Source organism: Coenobita brevimanus, chromosome 105, assembly GCF_032717465.1.
Source record: "Coenobita brevimanus isolate Jiangsu-jjx chromosome 105, ASM3271746v2, whole genome shotgun sequence".
Lineage (NCBI taxonomy): Eukaryota > Metazoa > Arthropoda > Malacostraca > Decapoda > Coenobitidae > Coenobita > Coenobita brevimanus.
Window position 1 is genome coordinate 28,111,558 of NC_137058.1, and position 22,721 is coordinate 28,134,278.

At 41.5% G+C, this 22,721-nt stretch overlaps 1 protein-coding gene across 1 annotated transcript in view; it reads right to left on the minus strand.

Annotated features, from left to right (window-relative positions):
* The window catches only part of LOC145416281 (DNA-dependent protein kinase catalytic subunit-like), a 132,270-nt gene that overhangs the window by 101,230 nt on the left and 8,319 nt on the right, over positions 1-22,721 (minus strand). The window contains exons 5-12 of the mRNA XM_080285279.1: positions 22,161-22,338; positions 20,136-20,356; positions 19,402-19,577; positions 17,071-17,155; positions 14,985-15,153; positions 11,566-11,781; positions 10,727-10,848; positions 4,723-4,800 (exon numbers count right to left, since the gene is read on the minus strand). Of these exons, the coding sequence (XP_080141405.1) occupies positions 4,723-4,800; positions 10,727-10,848; positions 11,566-11,781; positions 14,985-15,153; positions 17,071-17,155; positions 19,402-19,577; positions 20,136-20,356; positions 22,161-22,338 (1,245 nt within the window). The remainder of the gene's footprint in view (positions 1-4,722; positions 4,801-10,726; positions 10,849-11,565; positions 11,782-14,984; positions 15,154-17,070; positions 17,156-19,401; positions 19,578-20,135; positions 20,357-22,160; positions 22,339-22,721) is intronic.

Genomic DNA, 22,721 nt, shown 5'->3' on the forward strand with positions numbered 1-22,721 from the left:
TCTGGAAGTCAGTGAGGCTAGGGAACTGACAGGAGATCGAGCTGGCTGGATGAATTTTGTGAGGAGATATGCATGATCAGGGATTTTTGGCACCCCTTTTTAACGTGGCAGCGTCTGGATTGACTCTGTTGGATACGATATGTGAAGCTACAGAACATGGTGAATGTTTTTGGCGTATCCGATAGAGCCAGGATTCCGGGGGCTTGAATGATGAGTGAATGGAAGTGTGGTCCATTGGATTGGGCAATTTTGGGCTGTCTGGACATTGCTACTCCTCACCCTGCCCTTGGGTGGGAAAGGAGGTCCGGATGATGATGATGATGATATTCTCATCTTATATGTCAGGATCAACTGCCTAGCCCCGAGCTCGTCCGCTTCTCATGGGGCAACGTAGGATTGGATGATGGATGGATGGATAAAACAAATGTTATTTATCCAGCACAAGGCCCACTGTCACATCATAAAAAACATCCCAGCTAATACCATTACACCAGTCTTCAACGAGATGGTAGGTATTAGCAACCAAGTGGTGAAACACGGAGGTACATGACATTTAGGAGGACTACCAGGCCTCAAGGAATGGCCTATGAAGTCCATGTTCAGAGTCAGACTCATTAAAAAATAATGATAATAATAATACAAAAATAATAATAAAGAAAGAACTGCAACCCTGAGATTCAACAGATTTGAAAATGGGCCAATCCTTAAAAGCAGAAAGATTTGTTAAGACAGTATCTCAGTCACTATAACATCCAATAGGTGTGAACCAGTGTATGTTATTTGAAGCACCAAAAAATACACTTAAATCATAATATGGCCCCATCCCCCCTTTTTTAAGTGTCCGACCGTGGGCATAGACTTCACAGTCTGTTCCCACGGCCCAGTTGTCCTCCTACATACCATACACCTCTAATTGTCACAACTTCTGCACTAACACCCATTGTTCATATTAAATACAAGCTAAGGTTGTCTCATAAAGGACAGGTGTATAGGTATTAGTGGGGGGATTTTTACAACATTTTGGTGGGTCCTCTGGTAGATCAGTAAAGTCTGCTTTAATGAAATTCAAATCTTTAAACTGTTCCCTGCCCCAGCTGTGATTTGAACCAGGGTCCATTAAGACTGCAGGCCACCTCTCTACTGATTCAGCCACTGCCTCCCCCCCCCCCATTTATCACAATGCACTCTCTTTTAGAATGTTAATCCCATGATATACCAAATCTCCTGCCATATAATGCACACCCATGATTTGGCAAGGAATATGTAAGAAAAAAATAATAATAATGTACAAATTATTCATATTCAACATCAAGTGATTTGTAAGGGAAAATACTTTTTCATTATTTCCTAGTGGAAATACACAAATACAGTATGCAAATCTTTCACCACTGCCTTGCATTAACTCGTAGGTAATCACCTGATTTTTGCTGCAAGGTCAAACGTAAAGATACAACAATTAGATGGGTGTAGTGTGTCTTGAATGAGAGACCTGGGGGGCTAGGACTATGACTGAAGAGTTGAGAGGAAGGATGGAACCAGAGTTTATTGATGTGATGAGGAGGGGTAGACTGAGATGATCTGAGCATGTTGAGAAGATGAAGGATGACAACTGAGTGCAAAAGGTGAGAAGTATGAATGTCAGGGGCAGAACTGCGACAGGCAGACCAAAAGACTTGGGACAAGGTCACAGAGTATGACCTCAGGGATAAAGGACTGAACAGGGAGGCTGCCAGAGATCGAGCGGCATGGAGAGCTGCCATTTGATGATCAAGGCCAACACATGCAAGCATGTTGGAGACTTTTATAAATGAACTGAAACAAACTAACAGGAAGCCATTTGGCTTGACACTCAGTGTATAGCAACATGAAATGGAGTGAAGATTCATAAAAGTGACAGGATGGAAGGGAGGAAGTACTGAGAGGGGAGAGCAGATACAGATAGAATGAGAATGGGGAAGGAAGAGGTAGAGAGCATTACATCATGAGAGGATGATGGCTGCCACCACCTACCACCACCAAGGTGGGGTACAAAAAAAAACAATTAAATTTAAAAAAAAAAAAGAAAAAAAAGAAAAGAAAAAGAAAAAATAAATAAATAATAATCATCTACGATGGAACACAGTCTATCCATTTCTCCTTTCTCTGAAATCTCCATTCTAGGAGATTTCAATGTTCTACCACCACCTTTGGCTCTCCTCTCCTTTCACGGATCCACCTGGTGAACAAGCCTACATCTTTTCTATCCTTAATGACCTAGAGCAGCTTGTTCAGCACCCTACCTGTATCCCTGACCACCTTAGAGAGAGCTCCAACATACTTGACCTCTTCCTCACAACTAATCCTTCTGCTTACTCTGTTAATCTTTTCTCTCCGTTGGGCTCCTCCGATCACAACCTTATTACTTTAACCTGTCCTATCACTCCGGTACGGCCTGTAGACCCTCCAGGGAAACGTCGTCTGTGGCATTTTGGAGCCACGGACTGGGAGGCCCTCAGGCAGTACTTCTTTGATTTTCCCTGGAATGATTATTGCTTTCATGGCCGGGAGCCATCTGAGTGTGCCTTGCGCATTACGGAGGTTATTCTCTCGGGCATGGAAGCATACATTCCTTTCTCATATCCTTTGACTAATGCAAGAAAGCCTTGGTTTAATCACGCTTGTTCTAATGCTGTCCGCAACAAGGAGAGGGCCTACAAAAGGTACCGGAGCCAACCCACCCCTGAATCACATCATCTTTACGTTTCTGCCCGGAATTGTGCTAAGTCTGTTCTTCGCTCTACTAAAAATAATTTCATCCATACTAAATGCTCTCAACTCTCCAACTTGAATTCTTCCCGCTCCTTCTGGCACCTTGCCAAAAATCTTTCTAACAACTTTACCTCATCATCCTTCCCTCCTCTTTTCTACTCTGATGGTTCTGTAGCTATTTCTTCTACTGATAAAGCAGATCTCTTCGCATAGACTTTCTCCTCCAATTCCACCTTAGACGATTCCGGTGCTGTTCCTCCATCACTTCCCCCCTCTGACTTCCTCATAGCCGACATTAAAATTTCTTCAGTTGATGTATTTTCTGCCATCACTGGCCTCAGTACTAACAAGGCATATGGGCCTGATGGGGTCCCTCCTGTTGTCCTCAAGAGCTGTGCTTCTGTGCTTACACCCTGCCTAGGCAAACTCTTTCGCCTTTGTCTGTCAACTTGTACCTTTCCTTCTTGCTGGAAGTTTGCTCTCATTCAGCCGGTCCCAAAGAAGGGTGACCACTCCCAACCCTCCAACTATCGTCCAATTGCTTTAACGTCCTGTATTTCAAAAGTTTTCGAGTCAGTTCTCAATAGAAAAATTTTAAGGCATCTTTCCTATCACAACCTTCTTTCCGATCGTCAGTACGGGTTCCGTCAGGGACACTCCACTGGCGATCTTCTCACCTACCTTTCAGACTCCTGGTCATCCTCCTTTCGGGACTTTGGCGAAAGCTTTGCTATTGCACTTGACATCTCAAAGGCTTTCGATCAAGTCTGGCATAAATCTTTAATTTCCAAACTGCCCTCCTACGGTTTCTATCCTTCTATCTATGCCTTCATCGCTAGCTTCCTTTCTGGTCGTTCTATAGCCGCTGTTGTAGACGGCCATCGTTCTTCTCCAAGATCTATCAACAGTGGTGTTCCTCAGGGCTCTGTCCTATCACCAACTCTCTTCCTTTTATTCATCAATGATCTTCTAAGCTGTATATCTAACCCTATCCACTCATACGCTGATGACTCCACCCTTCACCTTTCCATTCAATTCCCACAACGCCCATCTCAACAGTTACTTCAACAAACAAGGGATGAGGCTATGGCACACCTAATGTCTGACTTGGCTCGTATCTCTGACTGGGGTAAAAATAATATGGTTGTTTTTAATGCATCTAAGACTCAGTTCTTACACCTATCAACCTGACAAAATCTTCCACAGGTATACCCACTAATGTTTAATAATATTCAGCTTAATCCTGCATCATCCTTGAACATGCTTGGGGTTTCATTTACTCGGGACTTATCTTGGAAAGATCATATTACATCTCTTGTAAAATCTGCTTCCAAGAGATTGGGTGTGCTAAGCCGACTCCGCTCTTTTTTTACCCCTGCACAATTGTTAACTTTATACAGGGGTTTTATCCGCCCCTGTGTGGAGTACAACTCTCATGTGTGGGGAGGCTCCCCACATACAGCTCTTCTCAATAGGGTGGAGTCAAAGGTTTTTTGTCTCATTAACTCTCCTCCTCTTACTGACTCCCTTCAACCTCTGTCTCTTCGCCACACTGTTGCATCTTTATCTCTTTTCTATTGCTACTTTAATGGTCACTGCTCCTCTGAACTGTCTGCTTGCATTCCTCCACCTCAATGACGGGCGCGTAGCATCCGTCTGGCAAACTCTCATCCCTTTTCTGTCCAACTCTCTAATGCAAGAGTTAACCGTTACTCCCAGTCCTTCATTTATGCAACAGGTCAGCTCTGGAACTGTCTCCATCTGTCTGTATTTCCTGCTGCCTATGATCTCCAGTCTTTCAAACGCAGTGTGTCCAGGCATCTCAAAATGATCGGATCTTGAATTTGGCTCTCTATTGTATTTTGTTTTTCTCTTGGTGGGAACTGTTACCACGGGCTCATGGCCTTTGGTTCCTTCTTCCTCGCATTAAAAAAAAAAAAAAAAAAAAAAAAAAAAAAAAAAAAAAAACTCTACCTGGAAGTCCTTCGGTGTGCTGGCCTTTAGATGCGAAATAGGGTCAGATGTCACCAGGCTGCTCTCTTTCTCATCCTTCTCCTCACCTTCACTTTGCTGTAAAGGGATAAAACAGTAAAACCGAATTATACTTTTCTTCTTTTCCCATCTCTTCTAATTTTCATAACTATATACAGTAGGGCACCAGGTTTCGCGCCTAATAGAGACCATGAAAAGTGCTGCCAAAGTTGATTCAGCTAAGTTGGGGCATTGACCTTATGGAAAGTAGGCTAATACAGACAGGGCCCATATGAAAACCTACCCCCCTAGTATATTTCCTACTTTAAATATGCCATAAAGTTACCTGAAATGTTGCTATTAACCTGCCTCTGAGCCTCTGCTGCCAACCCTGTGAATCAGTGAACTCTGGGGGTGACGTTAATGTTACATTTCTTTGCAACTGCATCATAAAATAGGCGGGCATGGTCTTGAATTTCAGGCCCTGACACACTAACGCCTTCCCGGGTCCTCTATTCAACCACTGTAACATATAATGTTCAACCACTAGGATAACTGCGCTGTACTTGGTCACTGTTTTCACTCATCTACCTCCAGTGCCTGGTTCAGAATACTTCTTCACAAGGGCTAGATTGGCAGTTAGTATTCGGATGTCCTGTCCCAGTCTGCCAATTTAAATGTAATTTTCTTAAAATTAAATTGGTCCAGTGATCAAGAAAAAATATATAATTTTGTTGTGCAATTTATGTTTTTTATATTTTTACCAAATTCTATTTCTTGTCGAAATTTCCGGGTTGGTATTCACGAAGTGGACTTTCAGGGTAAAGGTCGTGCTCCGTGAATACCACCCAGTAAATTTCAACAAGAAATGGGATTCAGTAAACATATAAAAAATATAAAATGCACAATGAAATATTTTTTTCTTGATCACTGTACCAACATGACTTCAGGAAAACTACATTTAAATTGGCAGATCGAAGTACAAGACATTTGATTACTGGCTGACTTTAAGTTCACTCAGCTGTTTTCTCATACTACCCACAGCCAACTCTGGCACATTATACAGTTTGCATATTTCAGAGTTACAAGCACCTTTCTCCATTTCCACCACAAATTTATTTATTTCATCATACTTGCATATTTTCACCCCATTGTGGAGGTTGTCGGTTGGAGTCCCCTTTACCACCTGGTATTACAGGTTTATGCCTTCTTACACCATGTCCACTTCACCCAGTCCACCTCCAGCTTCACTTGAAGCACAAGATGACATATTCCGTCAATTATTAAACAAGGACGCGAAAGTGTAATAGTGTAATACAGTCATCCCTTAACATCCACGTTTTTAACAATATCCATGGGTGGATATAACATAAACAGTTTTAAATATCCACAGTTGGATACAGTACCGGGACCAGATTCACTAAAGCATTTTATCTCGCTGAACTCTGTTGACACTGTTCAATGCAAATGTAACATTATCCCAGGAACAGTTCATGGCTGTTTTAGTGGTGGCATTATCCAGTGAATCATATATAACACTCCTCCATTTGGCCACTTCATTTATTAACCCTTTAAACGCGGATCATCGCGTTTGCGACGCTCGGTGAAAAGGACATAACGGTGGAGCGTCGCGTTTGCGATTCGAGTTAATTTTGAATAACCGCGGGCAAGCAGGCTCCAGCTGGTATTGTCTATCAGTACCACCACCCTTTAGCTACAATTAGCATACTTTACCTTTGTACTACTGACCTTCGTTGTTGCCAAATATCGCGTTTTTCCCCCTCTCCCCCCCACCATGGCCCGGCCAGCCTGGCTGTGATACATGGCAGTGCTCTGACTGCTCAGAACTGTAAATCTGCGCTCTCCTCTCACAAGCAGTTTATGCTAATAGGAAACGCTTGTTTCCCCTGTTGTAACACTAGCTTTTTTTCGCACGGTTTGCCCCTGTTTAGAGTCAGTTTACCGCAGGCTTTCAAAGTGACATTGTGACAAGTTCTAGCTCTTCCGAGTCAGTGCAAGCAGCCGACAGGAACGAAAATAAAGTGACGGGCGTAAGGCAGAATAAAAAGCGAGCTGCGGTGATCTTTTGGGAAGTAATATGATTGAAAATAATGTAGTATACATGTTTTTAGCTGTGATAATGGAAATGTTTGTTGAGTGACGGGAAGACCGCCGCTGCGCTGCATGTCGGCTGTACACTCCGTTGATTTTAGCCGTATTTTCAGTGCTTATTGTACAAATACGGATTCCAAACTACCTTTACGTTGTCGTATAAAGTTTACTGTGACAGAATGAGGCTGTGGTAGAGGGGAAACCGGGTTGCTGGAGGCGTGAAAGTGAAGATTTGGTTACCCAACTTTGCAAGTCTCCACAAGTCCTTGGGTAGTCCACGAATGCTCAACACCTGTCTCTGGAGAAAGCTGAATGTAAGTACTATCTGCCATACCAAGTATAATGTTCTAGGGTTAATCTCTGATTTTTGGCTAATATTTTCCTACAGGTACTCAGACCGCGATACAACCCCGCCACTCGGGGGGGGGGTCGACTGTTCACAGCCGCGTTTAAGGGGCTAATTAAATTAATTCATCACGGGAAAAGTTAGGACAGGCTGGCTGGGAGTATTTCTTTTCTTCCATGTACCCTCAATGAGCTGGTTTAAATCGGTTTGCTGTCCTCCCCCCCCCCTTCTCTCTCATCCCCCTCAATGAGCTGGTCTAAACTGTTTTGCTGCCCTTCCCCCCCCTCTCGTAAATAATACGAAGCAATACCTACCCAAATCACACTGAAATCATATGAAAGTGGCTGAAAGTGTTATATTATATTGTGAATTGCTGTGATAAAATACAAGTGATATAGTGATATTTTTGCGATAATCAGAGAAGTCATGTTGCTAAGCGCATTAGTTAGCGAACATTTTTGCAGTTGCAAACTGTGCAGCAATGCTATGAAATGACTCATGACATTATATCAATAGGTTTTATAAAAGTAAATGGTAATAAAAGTCATTCATGAAGTCTGATAAAGTTTGTAATGATTTTCCTCTCATCGTTACTGTTTCGCTAAAGTCTAACGTAAACACTGGAATATTGTAACAAAATCATGAGAGACTGGCAAGTTTATTATTAATGCAATTACTGGGATCAGGTAACGTGGCTGTAACCCTATTTTGTATGGAAAAAATCTTGTGGTTTGGTGGAAATTTCCACCTCTCTGGGCTATTTCTTGCATCAGTCAAAATACACCTTATATTCTCTCAAATCGTTCTCCGTGCTTGGAGTGCCTACGGACATGCAGTTTGTTGCTAATGATTCATTTGTTTTTCCTTCCTCCGTTCTATTTATAAAAAAAAAAGAAAGAAAGAAAGATCGACGTCTGTCTGACAAAAATTTTAGCTCTCAAGATTAAGGATAAGTGGGTCAAAACACGAGTTGAAAACACATATTTTTTTCCCTATTTCTCCGCAATGAGCACAGTCAGTACACTGTCATCACAGCCGCTGCAGCCAAAGGGTTAAAGGGGGTCCACGGGTGTTTTTACGGGGGGCAGCAGATATCCGCGGATTTTCTAACATATGTGGGTGTCTTTGTTACCTAACCCCCAAGGATGTTCAGGAAGCACTGTACTCAACTTATGGACACTGAACACATGTGGGAAAACAGGCCGAAACTAAGTGTTGGTGCTGGTGGTGCCGTGGCGATATTTCGAAACTTGTTGTGCCGGAAGGCACGAAATTGTGTATTTTTGTCACAAATGTTCAATCACGGGAATATTTGATGGCTTCCACGAAAGTGCGTTTTGCCAAACTAGATGCTGAAAAACCTGGTGCCCTACAGTAGAATTAAACAAATTCAATAGCTGAACAATAATTTTCCTTTACTCCTTCCACCTGACTACCTTATTTCAACACAGGAATATAATATACCTACACGGACACACACATGAACAGCCATGAGCAAAAGTTCAATGACACTTATCTGCTGGCTGTGTCATGGAAGTTATTAAATAAACTATTTTGATGGGATTGCACTATGAAGCACACAACAAAGGTATATGAGATGGAAGGATAATCTCTGTTGTTTAGGGAGAAATCTGAAATATGGAAGGCACAACACAAGGCTGACAAAGGACTGTGTGTACTTTTGCTCATGGCCATATATTTCCATCTTTTCATATCATTATCTTCTACTACCACCAAGTGCTGCACTTTATTTAGGCTAACTGAAAATGGTTACCAAATTGCCTAGTAACTTAAGCTTATGATTAGTTAATCCTTACACCTCAGTCAGCAACCTATCAGTAATTTTACTCAGGCTAATGCCAGATAATTTCACTTAGTACTAGGAAACCTCCCATGGTTTGAGCAAAAGGAAGTACAGTATTTTTCATTATCATTACTATCAGCAGCAGCAGCAGCATCTCAACTTCTTCTTCTTCTCCCACCCCCCCCTCCACTTATGGATGGGGTGAGACAGTGTTCAGAAAAGAAAACAGCATGACAGATGGAGAACTAGTCAACATTAAGCTCAGTGAATATGGTCCACACTCATGCACTCACCATTTCAACAGTAAATATAGTTACCTGGAAAATGCAAGAACAAATTAATCTACTAGGTCCAGTGATGTCTTTTTCACTTTATTTTCCCCATATTCTGATGATTTTACTCTGCTCATGAGAGAATTTTCAAACTGCTGGGGTTAAATACAGAATGCCTTTCAATATTGGAAGCCTTTACTAAGTTGAATACAGTCTCTGGATGCAGCAAGAATAAACTTTACTTTTCAATGTTACCTGCCCCAAATTTCCACTCTTTTGAAGCTTATTTCAAGTAGTGCAGTGGCAGGATAAGACAATGCTATGGCTCTTTACCCTTTGCAATGCATTTACTTGATGACTAGCAATATATTCTGGTGTCAGTTTGTTGTAAAAACTTAGCATTCAACATGGAAAGATATCTATTTTAGGCCAAGTTAGGGTGAAGGAGGTGTAATAAGAACGTCACCCGGATTCGTGGGACAGAATTTCTTCATGACTAGCATCATACTCTAATGTCTATCTATTGTTACAACTCTGCATTCAAGATAATGAGATGTTAATAGGTCAAGATAAAGTAAAATGAGCACAATAGGTGCGGGGCACAACATACCTCGCCCATCAGCAATTATTTTAGTGCTGTTAAATACTGCTTTGGTACTGCCATTTAGTGTCAGTAAACAATTAAAGTCACAACTAACTTCAATTTCAACTTGCCCAGTTAAACTCCTAATTAAAGTCTACAGTAACGGCACAACCAACTTCACATTCAAGAACTTGCCTGATGAAACTCCTTGACCTTGCATTTCAACTTTCAAACTTGCAGACATTACCTTCACAGTGAAATCAGTTTCTTTTGGGACCAGTGCCCACATAACCTGAAAGTTTCAAGTACAGTAAAACCTCGATATAACGGACTTCAATAGACCGGAATTTGATTTATCGGAATCAAAGAGCCACCGGACTAAGTTCCTATATATCGGAAAAAGTCTGATAAAGCCAGAAGCAGTCCTGACTGCCTGACCACGTCAGCTATGTTCACCACAATAAGGCAAATAAAAGACATGTCTGTCAGTGTACAGTACAGTATTATTAAATATATTATACTATTTGATTAATGTAGTGAAGTTATAACATAGTACAGTATCGCAATGATAGTCAAAACAGTTTAAAAACCATTCATGCTATCCAGACTAATGTCTGATATATCGGAAAAAGTCCGAGTTAGCAGGGGGAAGTCCAGATGTCGCTTTTATCGGAATTTTGTATTTTTTGGAGTGGCTTGGGCCCCAATTAGTCCATTATGGTGAGGTCTTACTGTAATTTCATTCAGCCATTCTTCTGTAATGTTGCTATCAAACAAACAAAGAAACAATGAAACTTGACCAACAACAATACCTAGCCAGCTCTGTCCAGGTGAGGTAATAATAAGGATGTAACCCAGATCCAAGGGTTTAACCTAATGCATATGCTTACCTGTGGGCCTTCCCCTTCTTGGAATGTGTTTAGGTCCAGCTTCTCTGTAATTTCCAGTGTAGACGTGATGTACTCTGTGTACAGCCTGGCGCTGATTTCGGTCAGGACTGTTGCTGGCACACCTAAGACAAGTGCTTATATGAGAACTTTTTCCCAAATAGTACTTCCAGTCAATATCACCATCATCATCATCATCATCCTGACTCCTACCCTATATCTAACAGTCACTGAGTATGTAACTGAGAATTTCTACCTTCTATAAGTTGGAGGAGCAGTGCACTTTCATCAGACAAAATATATAGGCCTACTGACTATACCAATCTGATATTTTCATACTCACAACTTTCTGAGGGTCTGACAGTGCCTACCAGAAATATTTCCTGTGTGAGACAGTGTTATCCTTCGGGCCATTCCACTTCCCTTTCCACGATACTTTTCTCCTGCCTTCATATAAGCCTAGCGCCATCAGATAAAAGCAAACCCACTACAGTACCCAAGGACACTCACACATACCTCATAACTAGGTATCATTAAATTTCATGCCACTACAGCTTAGTACTGTACCATATTCATAGTGTGAATGACCCAATTCCATAGCAGAAAAAAAATAACCTACAAAACCTGCCTTAGTGCAAATGCCACATATTTATCCATATATTTTTCTTCCAACAAGCTGATGCTTTAATACTGGCATGCCTCTCAGGTTTCAACAGTGCCTTCCAGAGACAAATAACTCACAAAGGTCATGGCTGTATCAATTAGGCCCTTCCACTTGCCTCCACTTTCATTCATGTCCAGTCTCATCAAGTGCAAAATGCAAACAGACTGATTATACTGACCTGATACTTTGATACTGGCAACCTTCTCTGGCTTCAAAAGTGCCTTCCATAGTGCCAAATAACTCTTGTAGCTGACAGTTGTATCTTTCAGACCCTTCCATTTGCCTCCCTCCTCATAATTCTTTTCTCCTCCCTTCATCCAAGAGCTGGTGTCCTCTCCTGGGGACATTTCTACTTGCGGGACATGTGAGCAGGTGAGGATTATGGAACGGTAGGCTGTGAAAAAGATATATTGTATAAATTATCATCATTACAATTAATATTATTATTATTATTATCATTATTATTAGGGGTATGTCTGTTGAGTGTTGTAGGTAAGGCGTATGGTAGAGTGTTAATTATGAGAGTTAGAGAGGGTACAGAGGGAGTGATTGGTGATGAGCAGTGTGGCTTTAGGAGAGGGAGGGGATGCGTGGATCAGGTGTTTGCTGTAAGACAAGTGTGTGAAAAGTATTTAGCGAAAGGCAAGGATGTGTTTTGGGCATTCATGGATTTAGAGAAAGCGTACGATAGAATTGATAGGGAGGCTTTGTGGACTGTTTTAAGATTGTATGGACTTGATGGTAGGCTACTAAAAGGGGTGAAAGGTTTTTATGTAAATAGTAAAGCGTGTGTAAGAGTGGGAAATGCTGTGAGTGATTGGTTTCCCGTGAGAGTGGGGCTGCGACAGGGATGTGTGATGTCACCTTGGTTGTTTAATATTTACATGGATGGTGTTGTAAGGGAGGTGAATACAAGAGTTTTAGGTGGAGGTCTGAGTCTGGTGAATGTTGATGGTGGAGAGTGGAATCTGAAGCAGCTGCTGCTTGCAGATGATACTGCACTGGTGGCTCATTCAGAGGAGAGATTGAGACAGTTGGTAGAGGAGTTTGGAAGAGTGTGTGAAAGGAGGAAATTGAAAGTAAATGAGAATAAGAGTAAAGTGATGAAGTGTACGAGGTTGGTAGATGGTAGGGGGATGAATATAGTTTTGAATGGCGAGTTGCTTGAGGAGGTAGAGTGTTTTAAGTATCTAGGGTCACATGTTGCTGTGGATGGAATAATAGATGCAGAAGTGAAGTTTAGAATAAATGAAGTAGGAAAGGTGCTGGGAGGAATGAAAAAAGTGTTTAGATGTCATTCGCTTAGAATGGATGTAAAGAGAAGGCTGTATGAGGGTGTTGTGGTACCGACTGCATCATATGGGGCTGAAACATGGAATATGGGTGTAGCAGAGAGGAAAAATTTGAATGTAATGGAGATGAGGTGTCTGAGGAGTATGTGTGGAGTGACGAGTATGGATTGAGTGCGAAATGTTGAAGTGCGAAGGAAAACTGGAGTTGTTCGGGAGATGGCTGGTAGAGTTGAGCAGAGGGTGTTGCAATGGTTTGGGCATATGGAGAGAATGGATAATGAGTGATTGGTGAAAAAGATAACTAGATCTGATGCTAGAGGTGTAAGGCTGAGAGGAAGACCATGAATAGGATGGATGGACAGTGTGAAGAGAGCACTGGATGCGAGAGGGATGTTTGTTGAGCAAGGAGGAGTGGCTGTGCGTGACAGAAATAAATGGAGAGAAATTGTGAATGAGTAAATGATGATGCAGCCCTGAGGGGATATTCTCCAGCATTTGGTCTGATCAGCTAGTCAGGTCAGGTGCAGGTAAGGGAATGGGTCTGTTATGATGTGGCAGGGGTAAACCAGTTCTGCTGTCGGCCCTGCTGCAGATGTCACTGATTGCATTGCGCAGTTCACCCTTGTGCGGTGTGGTATGGTGAGGATCTGTCCGTTCTCCTCTTTGGGGCTAAGATGCGAATGAATGTGTTTGAATGGATGAGTAAATGGGGAGTGTGTTGTCCTGTCTCGGCTACCTCCCTTTCCTTGGGGGAAGCAGCCTAGGTATATAGATAGAGAGATTATCATCATCATTGGCATCATCAGCTGTAGCCCTTTTTTCCATTTGAAGATGGGATGACATAGAATCCACAAACATGGATGGAGAAATCAGAAAAGTGGAGCAACTACTAAACTGTAAACTAAAGGTCCATCCATCCATCATCCAATTCTACGTTGCCCCATGAGAAACGTAGGAACCTGGGGCTAGGCGAGTTGGTTCTGACATTTAAGATGAGTGACCAGCCTCACTCATCCGCGAGTGGCATTACGTGAGAACTAACCCCAACCACTCCTTGGATAAGTAAGAATGATTAATTACTGTACTGTTCCTGTGCCTTAAAAAAAAAAAAAAAAAAAAAAAAAAAAAAAAAAAGCCATACTGGCTAACAGACAACGCAATGAAGTATCCATGTACAATTTTTACGTCTACATGTTGCAGCTATAGTTTTTCCACTACAGCTTTCTGATGTCAAGTACCGGTATATTTTCAGGACTCCAATCCCCTCCAAAACTGTACAGCATATGCATTTTATCTCTTCAAAGACCAGAAAATAGGCATCACATGGAAAAGACAATACTGAAAAATATAAGTAAAGTATGGTATAAATATTTCCTGGTCAATCTGTTCTGTATTTTAGCAGTAATAAGTATCCTTAAAATTTATGAAAATTTTTATCTGGTCCTCTCTTGAGGCATGTCACAGTCTGAGCCACATCCTCTACTGCATTCACAATTTATGGGTTAGCATCATCATCATCATCCCTCTTCCCTCCTAAAGATGAGGAAGGGTAGGATCCACAAACAAGGGAAAAGAATGACTGAAAGTACAACTATTAACACAATTATCAGCAACTTCCTGACTCTTCCCATCTATAAGTGAGGTGAGAAAGGATCTAGAAACAAGAAAAGACAGTATGAAAGTGTAAGAACCATCATAAGCATGTCCCATGAAAAGGGTCACACAATCATTCATGCATTATTCATGCCTGCAAAATCCTGGTTCCACCTCAAAACCCTAACCATTTCCATATATTTTTCTGAAATTTTTCTTTAAAGATACACTTTTCATGCATCTGCAAGATAAAAAGTGTCAATCTGTCAACTATCTAGTTAAACAGGATGCCAAAGCCTTGTCATGTGCTTAATTCATTCAACCGGCTCAATTCCCTATCCTTATCACTTTCCAAAGCTCACTTTCTTACACACTCATTTAATATGACCTACTTCTTTTTAGCTGAACATGCTTAAATACTGTATATGCTTCTCAAAAAGGCCTATATATCCAACAGTACATAACCTGAAAGTCTGTAAGAGGAGGAGCAACTCAACACTATGTCACAGCTGTGGTTCCAGCCTCATCTGGGTGACCTGCAAGCTGAAGGCATTCTTCTCCGGCATTTCATTATCCTTCTTTTAAGGGGATGGCAATGAAGCTGCAGGACACCTGTATAGCTGGGCAGATCCTCTGCCACTAATATCTGTGCCATCATTGGAACCCTTCTTCAGTGTCAAATGTACTCTCAATACACTATGGATGGACTTACCAAATGTATGAATGAACTGGTCTGCATACTGTGGCTTGGTGGAGAGTGCTGAGAAGAGGGTAAAGAGCGACCGGTAGGCAAGGAAAACCCGATATATGGAGATGTGAGGAAAGTTCTCCACCAGGGATAGAGACAACTGCAGTACACTGTCAATTATACTCAGGTTTATCTGTAACAGGAAGATAAAGTTTGAAACTGAGGGCTTTATGTATAAAACTGAGAGTGTGAAAGTGTAAACATCATCATCATCATTATTATCCTATCTTCTTCTTTATACCAAATGATGGACTCTAAACAGTGCTATAACCAGGTTTATCTACAAAGGCAGGGCAAAATTAGGAACAGTGAGACTGTATGCTTAAGCCCTTGAGTCTGAGTGACATTCATTTTAGTTTACTCTTGCTACCTACAAACAATTTATTTAACTACCTATCTATCTGTCTTTCTTTCTATCTATCTCTAGCCATACCATACCATACCATCATCATCCAATCCTACTTTGCCCCTATCCAGAGGCCATAATCCCATAAGGGGTGGGCATTTGACTGAGTTAGCTGTTTTATGGGGAGGAGCACTAACCCTCTGCCAACCCACCTGATGACATGTAGGGAACATGTATGGGTTGGTTACATGGTTACCACACAGTATTGTAAATGGTTTCCTGGCTGCAGATGTAGAGCCACCTCAAGAGGAAAAATAAATAATAAAATGTGACAGGAATGATGACAGAAACAGGAAGACAGGAGGGCAGACACAAAAAAGGAACGATATAGGTGAAGGAAGAAGTAGGCAGGACAAGAAGTACTCCTACACCAAATAAAATCATCTCAGCATATCAATAGTACATCACCAGATTCAAGAGGTTAATTCTGACACCATGAAATGAAATTTTAGACATCATCATCATTATCATCACCACCGCCACCATAATCCAAACTCTCTTTTTTCTACATAAGAACAGATTTTATACTATATCCATCCAGGTTTATCTGCAATAGTGGGAGAAAATTTGGGAGACTGAGGTTCTACTGGTTTGTTTTTGCTACCCCTAGACATTTTAACCAGCCATCAACCCCAGGAGGTATCACTATGTGAGTTAAATTTGACTACAAGCTTGGTAACTAGCCACACAATGATCACTCTCAGGCTGGAAACTCAGACAAAAGTACACAGAGTCAAAATCCAAGCTGAGGCTCTGATGCTGTTACAAATCTCATATCCACCTCAGGTTTCTTTTCTCTGAACAGATATCAGCAAATGATGAGAAGTAATTTGGTGCTTTTTGCTAAATTACTTCCCTCTGTGGCATTATCTATCTATCTATTGCCAGACGCCTCAATCCCGTTTGGGGTGGCCACAAACAAATCGCCTCCAAGTCGCCCTGTCCCCCGCCATTTCACTGCCCTGCTCCCAACTCACACCCCCCTCTCTCTGTGGCATTACATGATGGAAAAAGCCCCTTGTAACCTCTTGGATACTGCATGTAAGCAAGCCTGTTACTCCAACTGGGGCATTAACTACCAAGCCACAATGACTTCAGTAACCTCTTGGGGATCAAATTTATATAAAGCCATCAAATATAACTGGGTCATTTTAACCACCTGACTACTAAACTTACCCTCTTGTGGATCAAACCTATGCAAGGCTGTCACTCCAGATGTGGCACTTTAACCACTGGACAACCAGGATTAGTTTTCAATAACTTCTAAGGGGTCAGACCTAGTGTATAGAAAGTTTTCACTACAAATATAGTGTTCTGACCACTTAACCATCGATACTTAAGCCTTCAGTAATGTCTTTGGTACTGAACACAAAATTATCAATCCAAATGGGACAGTCTAACTACTAGACCACCAAGACTATCATGGATGGGGGAATAAACTGGCCCAAGGAGTCGAAATGAGGATGAAATTTAACAAACAGAAAACATAATGGTTCCACCCAAAAGTCCATTCTATGGGTGTAAATTTTCAGTCCAATCACCCAGGCAGTCCCCGAGAAATGGTGCACATTGACGGACGGGCTGACAGACAAACATTGCTCAAATTATAGTAGGAAGCAATTACATTAACAAGACAATACATACCACATCCATGTTTTTGATGATGCAGGCAAGGGACTCTATGTAACTTGGTAGGTTACTTAATTTGGTCTCCAGCATTTCACTGGATCTGAAAAGTAGATGGGAAATTCCTCATCCATCATAACCTCTTTACTACAATGACATATATACTTTATATAATAAGCCCTCACTAAATGTCTTCCTTTTTTACGTTTTTCCCTTTGGCTTTGGCTTTTAAGTGCACAATAATGCAGAAAAATTGTCCATTCATATTCCAACGTTATATCTAAAGCTGATTTGTCATTTAACCCTTCTTAACATACCATACCAATTGCATGGATTTTTTTTTTTTTTTTTTTTTAAATAATTTAGAACACATCTCTGAGAATTGCGATGTGGATGTGGTTTAGTGCTGAGAAATATTTTGGGATGGTCTAGCCATGTGGAGAGGATACAAAATGAGACTGACTACAAGTGTAATGGGTGAGGTGGAGGGAGAGAGGAGGAAGGAGAGACCAAGGATGAGATGGAAGGATGGCATGGAGAGTTATATGAGGGCGAACAGCCAGCCAGAGGACAGGGTGATGTGGAGGCAATTTGTTTGTGGCCCACCCATTATGGGATAAAAGTGTCTGGCAAGAGATATAAAGATAAATCAAAATAATATAATGAGGAGAAAATGTATCCCTTTCCTCTCCATCCTTCTTTCCTTCCATTCTCCTCTGTCTTTCTTTCCTTCATTCTTTCCTTGTCCTTCTGCCTACGGGTGACTTTACACTCCCTCTTCTGTCTTTCTTTCCTTCATTCTTTCCACTTCCTTCAGCCTGTGGGTGACTCTACACTGACTGACAAGCCAAATGGTTTCCTGTGCACCAGGAAACCATTTACTACGCTGGGTGGTAACCATGTAACCAAATTTTGGCACCTGGTGGTTTAGTGGGTAATTATTGTGCTCCAATTGGATTGAGCCGGTGAAGGTTTATATCCAAGGGGTGGTTGGGGTTGACTGCTCATGTAATGCCACTCAGGGATGAGTGAGACTAGTCACTCTCATCTTAAATGTCGGGACCAATTGCCTAGCCCCGGGCTCCTACGCTCCCCATGGGGCAATGCAGGATTGGATGATGATGATGTAAATGCATCATATTCTTGCTATTAGTCAATACACAGCAGATCAGCTTCAGCAGTGCCTGCACTAGCTAGAACATTGGCCAACACCAAAAAGAATGCTTCACCAACAAAACCAACACACACTCTGAATGAATTGAATGCATCATCATCATTACCATCACCACCATCATCCTGACCCCCTTTTCCCACCTAAGGATGGTGTAAGGTAGAGTCCAGAGAACTATGGAAAAGAAAAACATGACTGGGGGAGACCTAATCAACAGAATGCCCAATGAAAACAGGCCACACAAACTCATTCATTCAACATTTAAGCCCCTGGAATCCTGACTCCACCTCACAGGCATAACAGTCCTCACAATATATTTACATTTGAAAAGTTGCATATTGGGAAGTTGCCCAATTCAGACTCTCTTCAGGTACACAAGTCATGAGTCATGGAGTGGAAGAGTGTTATCTGCAAGGAGCATGTGAAGTTACGGAGAGACAGACAGACAAATAAGGAAGTTCAGGAGTGTTGTGGTGATGATGTGGATATACTGGAAATTGTTAAAAGTATCCTGGGAAGGTCCAGTCAGTTTATGTGGAGAGTTTCGAGACTATTCCACATGTGGGTGTGAGTCATGTGGGATGAAGGGATGACCGCATGATGGTGGACAGGGTGACATGAAGGTCATTTATTTCTGACCATCTCCTCTAAGATTAAGGTATCTGGCTACACACAGCAGACAGGCAGAACTGAAAATGACTGGTGAAAGGGATGGTGACTGGCAGACAGGACTCATGTAATGATAGTATGATGGGGAATCTTGAAAGAGGGAGAACTATCAACTACTGCCTTCTTATATTCTCCTTTATCATATCCAGCCACTTTCCAAAGTTGTTGTTGTTGCTGTTGTGGCCTTAGGCTTATCTGGCCATGAGACCAGTTGCAAGCTAAAAATGCCTCTTTCCTGCAGGCCACCACCCTTCTTTCATAGGACAGGGAATGAGATACAGGAGGTTTGTATAGCTGAACAATGGATTGGTTAGGTTATATCAGTGCAGACATCCCTCTCCAGCACTTCTGTTCAACTAACACTTCAAAGTAACTGTAGCTGACTGGTAAAAAAGTAAGGTGATAAGTGTGATGAGAGCAGAAAAGAGGAAGAAATATCAGCTATCACTTTCTCACAGACCATAACTATCCACCTATCAATATAACACTTGAAAATAACTGTAACTAACTGGTAAAAAGCATGGTGACTGGCAGCGAGGACACGTGTAAACATAGCATGGACCTCAAGTGGAGACAGCAACTGCCGACAGCTGCCTGACAGTAGCCCATAACCCCTGACGGCTAAGCTGACTTGTGATGTGCTCTCTCCAGTCTCAAGCAGCAGGTTGTACTCTCGAAGCAGGAACTGAAAATATAAGCTATAACAGTAATACATGACAAGTAAACAACGTGGTCCATATATATCTCATCCTAATTCCTGTGCACTGCAGGAACAGCTCAGTCAGCATTACCAGTATCTATCCTACACTATTTTCAGTTCCCACATCTCTCAAGATGTAGCTACAGTGTCTGCTTTTTTAACATCTACTCACTGTATAGTTTATTAGTAATTTCAAGAAGTAGGCAAAATGTCAACATTCACACACCAGCAGATGAAAGTATCCCCGTAACACACAAATTGACAACCCTGCATTTGGAAGAATTATACCTACATGCAGAAATTTGCTTACTGGAAAGATACAACAATTCTGGCCTGCCTTGGACCCTCTACAGTTATGAAGAGAAATATAATGCATATATGTATAAATGGTGTTTATGTTCAGCCTCTATTCAAACCTGGAGAGTCCAAACTGGGTTAAAACTATTATAATCTGAAATATACACAGATACAAAGCCATTCAGATTACAACCATCAGACTCTCTCTCTCTCTCACACACACACACACACACAAATGACACTAACCTTAAACACCTGAACTCCCTTCTTGCTCTCTTTTGCTGACTGCAGTTCTAGTATATTAGAGATGACTTGAATAAATGTGTCCATAGCTGGTAACCCTGCCTTATGGTCATCCCTGTTCTTTGCACTACACCATTTCACTAACCATCGGAACACTGTGTCATGGTGGTCATACAACTGCATTGAAAATTTATCCCCATGAGTGTGTAGTAACTCCAGGGCAGCTGTATGGATGACAGGTAAAAATATTACCATTAAGAGAAAAACACTCTGACGTATCACCATGACCAAATCTCGAAAGGTAATTATACAAATAATCCAATAACATAAAATGGTCAGTGTTATGGAGGCCTTCATAAACACAGGACTAAGAAATGAGCTGCAAAAGGACAGCACAAAGCTGTTAGGTGCTCCCTTCACTCAGATTATGTAGATTCTGTTTTATTTTTACCATTTACAAACTACCGGTATTTCATTCAGCTTAGAAGACTCCTGAAGCTGGAGGGGTTAGACATAGCCTTCATTAATCCTTTCACAAGTGGAAATCCTTCTTAGACTGACTAAAATCATTTGGTTGTGGACTGATTAAAAAGGCAAATACGGGACTGAAAGAGTTAACATATAGGTGTGAAGCTTTATGGCAGGAGTCATAGTACTTCTCTGTGCATTCCCCTTTAGCAGTTGAGACCTGGATTGATGACTGTGGATCTGTTTGCAAAACAGATCATACAAGGCATGGTCATCATTTAAGTTTTCTTCTTACTACCTCAAGGAGATTTTTGCCAGCTTTAAATACTAGGTACCTTTCCAAAGCTGAATAAATCATTAGGAGCTACCATGAATAAAATTAAAACAACATGCTCAAATGTCACATCTCTCTGTGCGCCCCTTGAAGGTAGAGTCAAGATCTTAACTCATGAGTCTGTCGACAGAACAAAGTCATCATTTAATTTGGGCATGTAATTCAATACACCTATGTACTTTTTTATTTTATTCTCACTACCACCATGTGATTATATTTAGGTAAGGATATATCTTTGGTACAGAAGGAAATCAAGGTCACATCTAACCCACCAGATTGGAATACCTCTCCTAAAATAGATAACATTAATATCATCAGAACAAAACTGATAAAATGCCATAAAACTGGCCAACTGTGATATATATTGATTGGTTTTGTTTGTCAAGCAGATGATAAAAATCTAGGTCAATAAACCTGATTCTTAGTCTTGATACCAACAGATACCTACAGATGACTGTTGTTGATCTTTAACCTGTACAATCCCGCCGTCAGCATGGTGCCGACAGTACAAAATGTCTCGATTAATCCCAAAGACGTGATGGTGCCGACAGCAAAATTCGAGCACTGTAAAGCATCTCAAACTGCTTCAATCTAGCTAATTTTTTGCTACAGAGTAGCTTAATGTATTGGCAATACTGTGTCCAAGTAGCTGTAGTACTGAGTTTGGTTCTGCATGGCTAGGTAACATCAGTTTGCCACTCTCCATCATAGCATCAGAATGTCATGAAAACCACACCATTTTTCCGCCTCATTGGGCTGGAGGAGGCTGTTGAAATTGTCACATGGACCCTTCTGTCCTTTCATTTAGTGATTCTTCAGAAGAGGAAGACCTAGATGACTTCTGGGAAGGAATATGAGCCAGTGGAGAAGGATACTGAGAACCTGGAATCCCCCATTCTCCTCCCATTCTCTCTCATCCTGCCCAGTTGGGTGGGAAAACATCATTCATGGCTTGGAAAACTGAGCTAAAAACACAACAGATGGCCATCCTGCTCTTATTTCTCCTATAAGGTGTACTTTTTTTTGCTTTTCCTTGATTTATATGTCTTTTTGGGTTATATTATGCATTAAAAATTTTTTCCGTTTTTGGTCCGGGATTGGGTGGGTATAAAATTGCTAAAATCCCTGGGATGGTACGGGTTAATACTAGATATAATTCTAAAGGTAAATAAAATCATCAGAAGCTTGCATGAATACAGGAAAAAGATGACGTTGTGTCATTTTACCTCTCTGCGCATCCCTCTTTGGCAAGTTGAGATCAGGATTAATGATTTTGTGAATGCGTTTGTATAGCAGGTCATACAGTGTCGGGTCATCACTGCTGCCCTCAGGGAAATGATGAAGGTACAGGGACAGGCCCCGTAGCACTCCCGCCAGGGCTATGAGATCAGGTTTACTGCCACTCTGCCAAAGCAAAGAAAATTAAAGTAGTTTTGATTAATTATTACGATAGGTTCCTCTCTCCCATAGTAAATAGAGATCATTCACTCATTCATCATCTAATCCACTGTTGCCCCATGAGGAGCATAGGAGCCCAGGGCTAGGCAAGTTGGTCCTGACATTTAGGACGAGAGTGACCAGCCTCACTCATCCCTGAGTGATATTACGTGAGCAATAAACCCCAACCACCCCTTGGATACAAACCTGCACTGGCTCAATCTGACTGGAATGCCTTAATTACCCAGTAAACCACCAGGCATCATAATCTGGTTATGTGGTTACCACCCAATGCAATAAATGGTATCCTGGAGTACAGGAAACCATTTGGCTTGTCACTCAATGTAGAG